The sequence below is a fragment of the Zootoca vivipara genome, chromosome 7 (assembly GCF_963506605.1).
Source record: "Zootoca vivipara chromosome 7, rZooViv1.1, whole genome shotgun sequence".
In the NCBI taxonomy this organism is placed as follows: Eukaryota; Metazoa; Chordata; class Lepidosauria; order Squamata; family Lacertidae; genus Zootoca; species Zootoca vivipara.
Window position 1 is genome coordinate 48,055,484 of NC_083282.1, and position 14,912 is coordinate 48,070,395.

At 42.6% G+C, this 14,912-nt stretch overlaps 1 protein-coding gene across 2 annotated transcripts in view; it reads right to left on the minus strand.

Annotated features, from left to right (window-relative positions):
• Positions 1–10,731, minus strand: part of AHCYL1 (adenosylhomocysteinase like 1) — a 48,770-nt gene extending 38,039 nt beyond the window's left edge. For both annotated transcript variants that reach the window (XM_035122278.2, XM_035122279.2), the window contains exon 1: positions 10,504–10,731. In XM_035122278.2, the coding sequence (XP_034978169.1) occupies positions 10,504–10,614 (111 nt within the window). In that variant the 5' untranslated portion in view covers positions 10,615–10,731. The remainder of the gene's footprint in view (positions 1–10,503) is intronic.
• Positions 10,732–14,912: the final 4,181 nt, after the last annotated feature.

Below are 14,912 nucleotides of genomic sequence, written 5' to 3' on the forward strand. Positions count from 1 at the left end.
CCCCAAGGTCTTAAATAAAAACCAGCTAATTGCTTTTAAAATGAGGGAACGATAAAGCTGTTTCTTGGCAAAGATCTTAATGAAAATTACATATTCAGCCACAGGTTGTAAAGCAGGTAACAAGGTTTAAGAAAAACTTGGTGAGTAGCAAACACAAAGCAAAACATCCTTTACTGTTGAAAAGATCACAACTCCTGCACACTGGATGAACTTACCCCTTTCAACATATACTAAAAGTTATGGACCTCATGAACAAATCCGAATAAAATACACACACAATGACAGAAGGGATGTTCTGTGATCTTCTAAACCACCATTTGTTGGTTTTGGGTGACACAACAAGCTATGCTCATTCAAAAAATGGAAGTCAAAACGTTTGAAAGTAGCAGAGAAATGGAGGAGGCAGATTTTGCAAACATTTTCACCACTGTGAGATGCTTCCCTCCTCCTTTTGGTGATTTTTGGCACTTCTTTTCAAAAGGGTGCCAAACTGTTTATGAGAGGTGGTTGTCCTTCTGTTTCTGTTATATTAAGGGTGGCACATGGGAGTTAGTTGGGATGCAGGGAACTGAGGCACCTTCCGTGGCCAGATCTCCATTCCTGGAATGAAACTCCAGCCAATTTTCAGTGACTCCCCCTTCCTTCTTAGCCAGAGCTCACCCCATTCAGTAGGGTCCCCAACACTCAGAAGAGGCTTGGGGGGGGGCTGCAAGGTGAACATGTACAGGAAAGTCACCTTCCACCATACCCCTTTGCTCTTGTTTCTCAGCATCCAGGAAAGAGTATTAATACTTTCATTTCAGATCTGCACATTTGCCTTAGAGCTGTTGTAGAAAATGGTTCAACCGTGTCTGCTACAGTATATAACCATCCTAAAAAAGAACTGAACACCTGTGGCAAATACTTAGGCAGCTTAAATTTAAGGAAACATACAGCAAAATGTGGCAAATGGTATGGTTTTAATGTATTGCCTAATGTGGCAACTACTCAGTCATATTTATACATATCAGATAGTCAGGAAAGGAAATATCTGCACAGAATTAGTCAACATATGCTTAATTTTTATATGCCAATGGCCCATCCAGTCCAGCATCCTGTTCTCACAGTGGCCAACCACATGCCTGTGGGAAACCAGCAAGCAGGATTCAAGCACAACTTTAAATCTCTCAACTGTAATCTATTTTAACTAATTTTAATAATGTATTAAATTATTCTAACCTGCCCTAGGACCTCACGGTAAAGTGAGTGTAAGAAATCTAATGAATAATTTTTCAAAACCCAATCCCTAAAATGCATTTTTGGTTGGTCTCATACAAACTACAAAATATTTTTAATCATGCCCCAGCTTAATTGCAAAATGCAATATTCAGCCCACACAGCTGCAGCAATGAGAACACAGGAGAATTAGCTTCATCGAGACAGAGGAAGGTCATGCATTGTTATGTATACAGTCATTCAATCCAACTTTAATAAGAATTGGCAATACCCTCTTATTTAGAGCTTGTCTGGATCCAAATTAATCCTCTCCCTGTGGGGCTGGAAAAGAATGCACAAAATTCTGACCAGGATTCTTGTGGGGGGGGGATGAATGGCTGAAGGGGAAAGCTTCCAGATTACAGGTTCAAATTATATAAAGAATTTTGCAAGAAGGTGAAGAAGGAATTCCCACTGATTCAACAAGAAGTCTGATTCTGCCCATTTCTAACAGCAAACTCCCAAGTTCCAGTTCTGATATCTATGAACGACAGCCCTCCCACCTCTGGTGCCAGGAGAACAATGGTACCAGATATTTAGCTCAAGATCATCCGTCTGTATGCAGAAATAGAGCATCCTGTCCCACACTCACACCTGGATTCTCAGCATACACCACCATGCTTCCAACTTGATTAGAATACCCAGTCCATGGCCAGCTAGTTGATTCCCCCCCCCCCCCGCCCCGTTACAAGCCTAAAAGTGAACAGATTCTGCAGCAGCAATAAGCCTGTTACCAAGGGCACAGTATTGATCACAACACATAATATAATTCAACTAGCTCACTATGAAAGGGAAAGGGCAGTTCCTGAGCTCTAAGACTCGAACCATGTCAACAGGAAATATCCTTTCTAAAAAGCTGCTCACTAGATTCTTTTAAAAAAAGGATTGGCTTACATTCTAAGCAAGTTATATGATCACAAGTCAACCTTGTGCTGTCATTTCTTCAAAATCACTTTCATGATGCCACCATCAGGGACAGTTTTGAGTAGCATGTTGAACTGCATACATCCTAAGGAAAGGGTTTTTAAGTTGTGCTACAAGACTATAGACAAACCTTTCAGTGTTTCACTAAAACAAACATTTAAAGCTACTTGGCCTCTGGTTGAGGAAACTTCACAATGGAACAGCACAAAGGGCAGCCAAAGATAGCAAGTTCAATGCTGGGAAGCCCTGAAGGCTGCTATGTCCCCAATAACTAATGGATTCAAACATAAACTAGAACTTTTGCTACAATGACTTTAGAAGACGTTTAGCACCTTATGAGTCATCAGCAAAAATTCAATCAATTAATTGAAATATAACTTATTAAAAATGCATTCAATGAAAGCAGCCCTGGAAATAACTGCACAATTGCTAACCTACAACAGCAGCAACACTACTACTACTACTACTACTACTACTATGACTACAACTACAATATTTTACAAGTCCTTCTGCTCACACATCTGCATCAATCATTTATGCCACACATTTCTCACCTGGAATGGAAAAAGTGACATTCTTAAAGCTTACAATAGATTCTCCACCTGAGGAGTATACTGCCAGTATAAGGGGGTCTCTCAAATCAGACAAAACTATTTTGAGCTACTGGATCCCAAGAACACCTAGTAGTCTATTTTTGTTGTTGTCATGTTCCCATTTGGTTACTGAATAGATGGCAAATAATTTACACCTAGAATTTCTATATACATAAACAAGATTGCTATGTTCCAACCACACTCTGTGATGCAGTTACCATAGCAATATTTACAATAAATCAGGGAAGGATCTCTAAGTTTACACAAACTGGAACCCCAAAAAATGATTGTCATAAGCCCAAAGGAAGCATTAGAACCTACTCTATAATGCAAGGGGGGGTTATAAGGCTGTTTAAAAATATACAGCCCTTCAGCATCCTCCTGTATGTTTTTCACAGACCTCACAACCAGCAAAATAATCACATCTCCATTGTTGCTATGAAGACACACAACAACAAAGAGGAGATATGCAAACTTGAGCATTTCTAGAGCTGATCATTTCATCAACAACCGAAGCACTTATTATAATGAGACTCTTGGGAAACCCATCAGAGTTGCTCCAAAGAATCTGAATGACAAAACTTTCTTCTATTAAGGGATGTTGAATGACTATTATCAACTCAAGCACTAGTAAGTCCATTTTAAGTCTGCACATCTGTCCACCTGTAGAACTCCTTGGATTATCTATGTCAGGGTGTGCTATCAGGAAGTTGAAAGGGGAGCATAGTACTGTAGGTCTTTCCCTTTCTAACAGCTATTTGCATTACAACAAACATTTTAGAAGAAGAAGAAGAAGAGTTTGGATTTGATATCCCGCTTTATCACTACCCGAAGGAGTCTCAAAGCGGCTAACAATCTCCTTTCCCCTCCTCCCCCACAACAGACACCCTGTGAGGTAGGTGGGGCTGAGAGACTTCAGAGAAGTGTGACTAGCCCAAGGTCACCCAGCAGCTGCATGTGGAGGAGCAGAGACGCGAACCCGGCTTCCCAGATTACGAGTCTACTGCTCTTAACCACTACACCACACTGGCTCTCTTTAGCACTAAGTGGCAAGCAAGTACCATGTACAGTGGTACCTCAGGTTAAGAACTTAATTCATTCCGGAGGCCCATTCTTAACCCAAAACTGTTCTTAACCTGAGATGCACTTTTGTTAATGGGGCCCCCCGCTGCCGCCAGTGCGTGATTTCCGTTTTCATCCTGGGGCAAAGTTCTCAACCCGAGGTACTACTTCCGGTTAGTGGAGTTTGTAACCCGAAGCGTTTGTAACCCGAGGTACCACTGTATTCTACAATGCTACTTCTAAAGGTTGCCTAGCTACCTTCTAGGATGAACAACCCTGTCAGCGGCAGCTTTTGGCCAATTCTGAAAGACACAGAACCAGTGGTTTTTTTCTGGGGGGACGCATACCCCTAAACATTTTGTGAATCTTTGTACTTTTGTCCATTTACTGTATTTATTTTCCCCAATTTGAACTATAAAATGATTTTTTTTAGTCAAAATGAGAGTATCCCTAAACATTTTTAAAGAAAAAAAGCACTGCTTAGAACCAAACAATGTTGAACAGTCGCACACACACAAAAATTATGCTGAGAGATTAGGACCAGGAAAAGTAGAGACCCATCCACACTGCAAGACGTTCTGAGCAACAATTTCTAAGAATGACAAAAATCGAAATGAATGGTTTGACATCAATGTGGGTCTGCAGGGGTGAGCAACAATCTCATGGGCAACACTAGAACTGCTACTTCTTGGATATATAATTGAAATGCAATGTAGGATTGGGAAACAATGCACATACAACATTTGGCCAAACTAAGGCAGGGGGGAAATCTTTTCCCAAGCAATTTGGCTGAGAATATTGCTATATAGTCAAGATATAAATAAGCTATTGGTCAAGAACCAATGAAAACTGGAGCAGCTGATTGCATGCTAAGAGGAAATCTATCTGTTTCTCAAGATGGCATATGTAGATATATCTCAAGATGGCATGTGTAGATATATCCATGTTCTGTGTTAACGTGGAGAAGACATCAGAGCTTGAATTCTGCAAATTTATGCAAAATAAATACATGCAATTTATTCAAACTTCAATATTTCTGCAGAATTGGGACTTTGACAAATCATGTATGGAGCATATGCTAGAAAAGAAGGAAGGAACGGGGAAATATACAAATATGCATTGTCACATTCTGATTCCTGGTTGTTCAGCAGAACAAACTGTACATTTTCTAATTTCTTATTGTTCATTAAAGAAAAATAAACTTTGTTTAAGAAAAATAGTTTGAGTTTTCTGTTGCAGTGGTAGTGCACATATGGTACTAGAGAAATATCATTCAGGGTAAATTAACTGGCATATAAAATTCTTTTTTATTTATTAATACTGTATCTATTTTTATTGATACTTGCCCATTATATACAAAAGTTCATACCCAATACAAAGTAACTTTTTATGATACACCAGAATAAATGAAATGCTTAAAAAATATAATCTTAAAAGGAACAGAAGAAAAAAGAAGAAAAGGGGCAAAGAGAAATAAGAGAGAGAAAGAAAAGAAAATGATAAAGATAAAAAGACTTCCAGTTCTCTGTCCTGCAGATAAATATAGTATTCACTCATTAACACTGAAGTAGTCTATTTTCTATGAGCTAAATTTTTCAATCTTCAGATCCAGATATTATAAGTTGATTTTCTCTTGCATGCAAAAACTCCACAAGAAGTTTCCAATCCTATTAAATGTCAATAATGATTTTCTCTAATTAAACACATTAATTCTGCCATCTCAATTAAGTCCAATAATTTTATCAACCATTCATTTATAGTAGGTAGGGCTGTATCTTTCCATCTTTGTGCATATACAGTAACAATCTTGCTGCTAAAATTCTTCACCTAAGATTCTGAGACCAAAAAGTATATTTACAAAATTGACAGTATACAATTGTAAAGCAGGGAAAAAAACATCACTGTGGAAAGTGTCAGTCCGGTATGTATATGTAAGCATAAGGAACGTACTGGAGGGGGCTACAATGAGCAATGAAGCTGAGAAGCAGAAATACTGATTACTGAGAATCACAAAAAAGAAGTGGGCAGAGAGGAAGAGTAACACGTTTTTATACTTGTTAACATGTTGTCACTGGAAGGGATTCTGCAGAGTGGGAGTACATGACTCCACTTGCCTCAGTCTGCTACCTACATGAGCGGCACAATTTGGGGGAGGGGGGGTGGAAATCCAAGGAGTGACTAAAACTTAAAGCTCTTTTTGAAAGTTAATCTCTCTTTTATAACACCCAACCTCTCTTTCTTTTCTTTTATTACAAAATATTAACATTTTTAAAAGCTGTGACTAGTATTTAACACTAGACCAAATCAGATTAGACCTACTTAAATTAATGGATATGACTAACTTAGGTTTATTAACTTCAAAGGGTCTACTCTGAGTAAGACAGTAAAACACAACCGTGTGTCCTAATCACAGAGTTGTAGAGATGGAAGAGACCCTGAGGATCATCTAGTCCAACCCCTGCAATGCAGGAATATGCAGCTGTCCCATACAGAGATCAAACTTGCAACCTTGGCTTTATCAGCACCATGCTCTAACCAACTGAGCTATCCAGGCTGACGATGGTAAGGTTGGTTTTTTTCCAAAAGCAAATAATGAAACACAAATTTGCATATAGGGATTGACTAATATTGATGCAATTAAGAAGATCTATGAGCCACTTGTAAGTATCTGAAGAATGAGTTATTGGTGATATGAATGTACTTCACAAAGACTCAAGGGGAGATTTCAGTACTGTGGTGGTAAGAGCTTTGAGGCGGGGGGAATAGGCCACAGCTTGAAGCATTTTAACAGGCTGTATAGGAGTGCTAGACTATGACATTACAATGAAAGGAAACAATCCTATATTTGGTATGGGTGGAAGAGCAAAATATGCTTGACCTTCTGCTTTCTTTGACCAGCTGTTAGGAAGATGGAGAGAGGAGATAGAAAGAAATGCAAGGACATATTCTTCTTGAATCTATCAAAGCAGCCATGAGGGAGCTTTGTGGCATCCATAGCAACCCAGGAACTCTCTTTTAATGGGGGTGGTGGTGTTGTACTCTACTGTAGACTTATAGTGACTAAGATACTACCCTCTCTCCTCAGTCTGTATGTAGGAACTCAAGCTGTACTATGGAAAAGCTGCAGCAATATACTATTAGCATTCTAACTGCTGTAATATAAAAAGTGTGCCTTAGCCCATTGGCTAAACAAGTCTTCTCAATTACACCCTTGGCAGTTTAAGTGGCCTGCACCTGTAAGCCTTGGCTTGTTTATTTTATGAAAAGCAAAATATAATTTGAGCACTAGTTTTCACTCATTTAAATTCATAAAAGCAGAGTTCGAAGGAGTCAGAAACAAAAACTCTTGCCTAATACAGAGCATTGCACCCACGAAACGGCCATTCCCTGAACATGGACAAACCCCCTTAAATGAGCCTTTTGAAAATAAAGAAAGGGCCATCCATACCACCAATCCGACATCCTAGCTGTAGTCATCACTGAGCCTCTGGGCAGGCTAACAATGTATGGACAATAATCCATCCTGATACCAATAGACACAAATTAGGTGACACAGTAGAAGTCACAAGGATCACAGTAGGAACTCTGGGGTTGCGCGCTCGTCTCGCATTATTGGCCGAGGGAGCCAGCGTATAGCTTCCAGGTCATGTGGCCAGCATGACAAAGCTGCTTCTGGCAAACCAGAGCAGCACATGGAAACGCCGTTTACCTTCCCGCTGTAGCGGTTTCTATTTATCTACTTGCATTTTGACGTGCTTTCGAACTGCTAGGTTGGCAGGAGCTGGGACCAAGCAACGGGAGCTCACCCCGTCACAGGGATTCGAACCGTCGACCTTCTGATCAGCAAGCCCTAGGCTCAGTGGTTTAACCCACAGCGCCACCTGGGTCCCTTAGTCCTATTATTACTTAAAATACATATATACAGGGCAATATCAAATTTAAGTCTAGACTATTCTACTGCAATACTAACTTATCAGGTTAAATTAACTTTTTAGTTTTCCTGATATGTTTTCTAATAAACTGTTTTCAAATTGCAGACCACTTTGGGCATATGTTTACAGTGGGAAAGTGGCATATAAATAAACTATGCTTAAACTTTAAAAGATACCTTATGTACATCTTCTTAATTAAACAGACAAGGTTCTGGGAATAGATGAGGGGAAAGAAATTCACAGGTCCAATTAAACCTCCTTTCTATTACATTTAAAAACATTGATAAGGACAGTGTCTCACAGGAACCCCATTATTAACATTACATACCGGTTATGATTTGAATAAACAACAGCTGAAAACATTAATTTATATCCAGATCAACCAAGATTTAATGGTCTTTTCTGATTTATGAGTCTCAGACTTTAGCTGCACATTCTATATTTCTCTGAGCGATATTTCAAACAAATTGTTCTTGAGACCCATATAAGTAGCATAAATGACAACATAATTTGAGATCTCAGATCAGGGGGAGCATGTGTCCAGGGCTGGCCCAAGATACCTTAAGGACAAGGCCCCCGCCCCAGCCTCATTTCATGTACAGAAACTGAACAGATTGGCTAGGGACAGGATAGCATCACCCACCACAGCTGAGGATATCAGGGTAGTTTAGAAGGTGGAGGTAAGTTCACGTGGTAACTACAGCCCTGTCCTCCAACGAAAGGCTGCTGACCCCATCCACCAGCATCTGCCACCTGAGGTGGTCCTCCCTCTGCCAACCTCATATATGCAGTTCTCTATCCATGTTTCGATCATCAAAAGTATAAGGTCACAGAAACAGTCCTGATAGGACCAACCACCAACAGTCCAACCACCAACTCCACACAAATTACAGAAACATTATCAGAGATGATGTGTGTCTGGAACAAGTGACCATATCCCTTTTCTGACAGTTGATTTTGGAGGACAGGAATGCTTCCTGCTGGGGTTCATGGGCACAGCAAAATAAGTATGTACATTTTTATTATCACACTTGTGATTATTTTGTATCTAAGAATAGAATTTGCCAAAGCCAAAAGGAATAACATCTCTAGTTTCTCAAATTTCACAGTCTGAGGTGGAACTAATGGTTTTGCATTATATTCGGGGGGAGCAAACTTTTTGTACTGGAATGTTATAGGTGTGGTCCTTGGGCATCTGCTAAGTGTGAAGTTTGATCTTCCAACTAGCACCAAAATGTTTCTGCTAGTCATTGAAAGGTTGGGCTGTACAAAAGGTTTCAAATGTGAGTTTAAAGAAATAAACTATTTTCACAAGTCTAATTCTGCTTCAGTTCAGACAGCAAAAGGGAAATGCCCATTCTCCCAAGAAAAGCTCTGCTGTCTTTGGAGCTTTTGCCCCATACTCCATTCAGGTTTAAGTTCAGAGCCATGCAACACAAAGCTAGGGAGAACGCAATGTTCAGCCCAGAAGGACTTCCCACAGGAAATCTAAGCTTCTGGCTGTATAACTGAAGAGTTCACAGTTACAGCTCCACTAACAGCAATGATTACTAACAGTTACAATCACTGAGGCTGCAGGAAGATGGTTTTTGAAAATTCTAAACCAGGTAGGAATACAAAGCAAAGATAGCCCTTTCCACTAAACAGCACTTCGGAATAGCATTAAGGTGTTTTCTGATCTCTGGATTGACATTCTCAATGACGAACAAAAAGTTGAGAGCATATTCCAGGTAGCACAAGACACCATGCCTCTATCTTAAGGTACATTTGCCCAAGTCAAGCAATAACTCTTGTGGGAGTTCCCAGAAGACTGCCTGGATTAAGCCTGTACTGCTATGCTAGGACAGATTATATACTGGAAGAATATACTGAGGACTTGTGAAAGAGAGAGAGACAGACAGACAGACAGACAGACAGACAGACAGACAGACAGACAGACAGACAGACAGAATGATATGGGAAAAGCTACAGGCCACTTTTAACTTGCACAGCATCCATAGCACCTCGTTCCCAGGAGCAGTCTTGACAGACAGCAGTCAGATATCACATATGCATGCTGGGCTCCACACTGTTCCTAGCTAGCCGGGTGGATGGAGGGAACCAGAGTCCAATCTCCTCTGTGACTGCTAGACGGAAATGCTTTCCAGTGGCAGACATGGGGATAGAGACCTTCGAGGCAGGCGGTCCAGCCTTTCAGCTGCAAAGGAAAGTGTTCGCACGAACACCGCCCAGGCCTGCCACGCTGAGGATCCGTGTCCTAAAGGACCTTCCTTCCCAGTTCTTACACCTGCCCAGCGCTGCCACAGCTGAACTGGCCCTCAGTCCCCTGGCCGGCTCCAGACTCCTCCACATCTCCTCTTCCTGGAGTTTTCCCCCTATTTCCTCCTCTTCCCCAGTCCCCGCTCCCTGCCGGAGGGGATCACGTCTACGTGCCAGTTTTCAGGGTCAGGTCTCAGCGCCGGGACACGAGAAACGCCGACACAGAAAACAGTTCCCCGTGGCATGTGCAGAGCGCCCGCTGAACCTTGCAAGAGCGCACCACCACCACCACCCCTTCCCCAAGGCGTCAAGGGGAAGGAAAGGCTGTTTCCCACTCAGAGGACGTGACTTTCAGGTGGGGTGGGGGGCTCAAGCCCCGGCCCCTCTCGTCCTGGAAGGCCTGAGGCACCGAGCCCCGTCCTTGCCGCCCCGCCCCGCAAGCGCCCCCCGAGCTCCCCGCTCCGGCCACCGGCCCGCACCTTCTTGGGCGCCTTGGTGAGCGTGGACATGAAGGAGTACTTCTCGGCGTCCTCCATCTCCTTCGTCTGCTTCAGTTCGTCGCCGGCGGCGGCGTCCGGCACAGAAGACATCGTGAGGGCGAGCGTGGAAGCGTCCGGGCGCCGAGGCCGAAGGCAGCTGCTGCTTCTCACCGGCTCCGCCGCGACCTCCCTCTGCAACCGCCAAGACTGCGGCCGCCGCGCTTCAGCAAGGGGCGGGGCCAAGGGGCCGAACACGTCACCACGCACGCTCGGAGTCGCCCACGAGCCGCTCGCACACGCACAGTTCGGGCACGCGACGCCTTCACGCAAGGATCTGGCGGCGGAGTCTCCCTTGCGGGGGCTTCAGCGCCATCTGGCGGAAGGCGCCGCGAATTGGTCGTAGCTTGCGCATTGTGCTTCCCTAAGAGCAGGGCCGGCCCAAGACATCTTGGACCCCAAAATGGTATTCCCCTCGCCACCGCAGAAAAAAGGGGCGAGGGGAGATCTACATCAGGAACAAAGGGGGGGGGAGTAACATCAACATAAGGATCTGCTGCCTCATGGATCCTGCCGCCTAAGGCTATTGCCTCATGTGGCTTCATGGGTGGGCCGGCCCTGCTAATAGTGTATTATTAATTTATTTGTTGCTTTAAGGAGCAACAAAAGCACTCTCAAAGCAACTTACAAAAATGTAAATATTAAATAATACTTTAAATGTAATAGCGTTTAAAAATTAAATAGTGGCTGTTTGATGACTGTTTCAAGTGGCTGGAAGAGCTGTCAGATTTTTTCCTCAAGCTGATACAGTCACATTGGGAATTTTGCACTTTCAGAGGCTTGACTCCTGGTCAAGCACAACCCCAAAGCCTTTGAAAGGACACTGTTCCATTTTATCTCTTTTTATTTAGCATTTGTATTTATTTCATAAAATGTATACACCATTTGATTGTAATGAAGTTCAAAGCGCTTGACAAAAAAGATAAAACAATAAAATCGGGGGAAATTCACAACCATACTTTAAAATATACAAAATTTAAAATACAGATTAGAATTACCTCAACTTTCTAAGCATCTGCATAGGCTTCTCTAAACATAAATGTTTTTAGCAGGCACCATAAAGAGTACCATGAAGGTGGCAGCTTGATCTCATTGGGCAGGAAGTTCCAAAGGGCAGGTGTTGCCACACTTTTTATGAACTCATCTGTCAAAGGCATCTGTGCTCTGGAGCATCAGGGATCCAGTTGGAAGGACTCACTAAGGAGAACTCTGCTCTCACCTTCCCAGGATTTTGGGTGCTGTTCCTTCTCCCGCCAGCACCAACACCTTACACATATATGTGACCAGATGTAATGTTTTAGACTCTTCCAGTTTAATCATTTCTCTTTGACGTCCCCATGCTTGTTCATGTTCTAAAGGCTATGAAATAAATAATGAGGATCGTACAAAAAGCGATCATACACTGTTTATACATATTCATTTATTTATAGTTTATTAAATTTGTCAGTTGCTTTCTCTTGCCCAGGGCAACCCAAAGTAACTTACAACCAAGCAGACAGACCCTACATAAACCCCACATGGATACATTACAACCAAGAGGGAAGAGAAACCCATTAAAAACATCCCACCCATTTCTAAAAGGCCGCAGACAGTCAAAGGCCAAAGACCTGCCTATAGAGGGAAGTTTTTGCTTGGTCCCTAAAGATATATAATGATGCTGCCAGGCGAACCTCCCTGGGGAGAACATTCTACAGATGGGGAGCCACTGCAGAAAAGGCCCATTCTTGTGTTGCCACCCTCCAGACCTCTCATGGAGGAGTCACACAAAGAAGGACCTTGGATGATGATTGTAGGGTCCAGGCTGGTTCATCTGGGGAGAGGTGGTCCTTGAGATATTGTAGTCCTGAGCCATTTAAGGCTGGATAGGTTAAAACCAGCACTCTGAATTTGGCTCAGAAACTAATTGGCAGCCATTGCTGTCGGGCCAGGAATCACATTATATGTTCAAGCTGCCTGCTGAATTCTACAACAGCTGATTTTTCCCAATCATCTTCGGGGCAGCCCCATGTATAATGGGTTGCAGTCATCTAACTTAGAGGTTACCAGAGCATAGGTAACAGAAGTTAGACTAACCCTGTCAGGTAGCGACAGGGCCACCAGCCAAAGCTGACGAAAGGCACTCCATGCCACCGAGGCCACCTGAGCCTCAAGCAACAGCAAAGGATCCAGAAGTAACCCCCAAGCTACATACCCACTCATTCACAGGGAGTGCAGACTCTCCAAGGGTCCCTATTCCATAGCTGCCAAGTTTTCCCTTTTCTTGCGAGGAAGCCTATTCAGCATAAGGGAAAATCCCTGTAAAAAAGGGATAACTTGGCAGCTATGCTATTCTCCAGGGACGTCCCTGATTTAGAGAAGCCGTCCCGGTTTCTGATTTGATCCCATAATGTCCCGCTTTTCTTTAAGGTGTCCCTATTTTCGTTGGAGAAATGTTGGGGGGTATGGTAGGATACCCCTATTTTCATTGGAGAAATGTTGGAGGGTATGGAGTTATTCGACTTCCAAGCCATCTGAAGGCAATTATGTATAAAGAATTTTTTAATGTTTAATATTTTATTATGTTTTTATAAATGTTGGAAGCTGCCCAGAGTGGCTGGGGCAACCCAATAAGATGTGTGGGGTATAAATAGTAAAAGTATCATTGTGGAACGGGACGTCCCTATTTTCATTGGAGAAATGTTGGAGGGTATGGGAGTGTAACCCTATCAAGAGCAGCAACCTCCCATCTAGTCTAGGGAAATGTCCACTAACAGTACCTCAGTCTGGATTGAGCTTCAATTTATTGGCTCTCATCCAGTCCATTACTGAGGCAAAACATTGTCCAGCACATCCACTGTGTGTCATCAGCCACGATCCTATGCATCTTTATTCAGAAGCAATTTACACTGAGGCTTTCTCCCTTGTAAGGGTTGCAACCTGAGGTACCATGATGTTTGGGTCAGCCCTGAGGGCAGAAGCATCTGGTCTTGAGAAGAAAGAGAATATGTAGTCAAGAGCAAACACATCACAATATACAGTACTGAAATAAACATCTCCTTGGACATTACATTGCTGACCTTAAGATGGCAATGTTGCACTTCTCTATACAGTTTCTGTCAAGTGTTGGTCCTTTAGAAGCCACAGGTGCTCCCAGAGGCCTCTTGGTCCCTAATAAGACATCTAAGGTCCAGAGAAGAGTCAGTCTTGAAAATGAAGTGGTCACATGAGCTTCCTTGAGCATGGTTCTACTTTTCAGTGCCCTCCCTCATTGCTTTATGACTTTTCAAATTTTCTACCAGTAAAGGTGGATAGGATGGCACCCTTTCCAGGTTTTGATTTATTGACCAACAAGAAGCCTTTGCATTTGGTCTCATGAAGGCCCAGGTACCATTCATGCTCCTGATCCTGAAGACATTTGTGTTAGCATTAGTTTTAGTTAAAAAGGATTTATGATCATCAATAAAAGTCATTCAATTGTACAGATGTCCTACACAGAGTTATTTCTCTGGGGTGGTTCAATCACTTAAATCTTTTCAGGATCCACCTGACTTGCAGGTATGTTATGTGCAACAAAATCTCTGAGTGGTAAGAGATTTCAAGCATCCCAAAAGAAAACCTTGGGTTTGATTTCTTGAAATTAGTGTCACTGGGGATGGATAGCATTTTCTGTGATATGAGGTTTATTTACACATATGGAAGATTCACAGTACCAGTGCTTTAACTGAACCTGCTTCACCATTAATTTTCTAGGAGGTGGCACTAAAGCCACAGCTTTGCAATCTCAAAAAAAGCAAATCAGGCCTCTATGTCTTTCCAGCTCCAGGACTGGCAGCTCTTTGTCTTTTTGACCCATTTCACAGACACACACACACAAGTTCTCCAGCCAGGGAACTTGCCCACTTCAGCTCACCTTCCAGAAATATCTTCAGCTTACATAATGAAACCAAACAGTTAATTTACTTAACCATTTTAACAGTGTTAGCAGTCTCTTTATCTGCTGTACTCCATCTTGCAGCTAATAGAAGCACAGAGGGGGACCCCAAAGGCCCATTTAGTAGGTCTCCAACATTAGAATTGTAGAATTGGCCTGAGGGCCATCTCATCCAACTGCCTGCAATGAGTTAAATCACTGGTCCTTTAAAGGAATGCAAAGTATTTTTTTTAATCTGCGCTTCCCATGAACCTGTTCAGAGGCACACCTAGGCTCCCTGGCACCCTTGGGCAAGGAGCTGTATGGGCACTTCTGAAGCCAGGAGAGACCATGGACCAGAAACTCAAAACGTTTGGTTTTTGTCACCTTTCACACTCCACCAGTGATTTTCTCCATGGCCATTGGAATCAGGTCTGAAACAGCAAGGGAAAGAAAAAGGGAG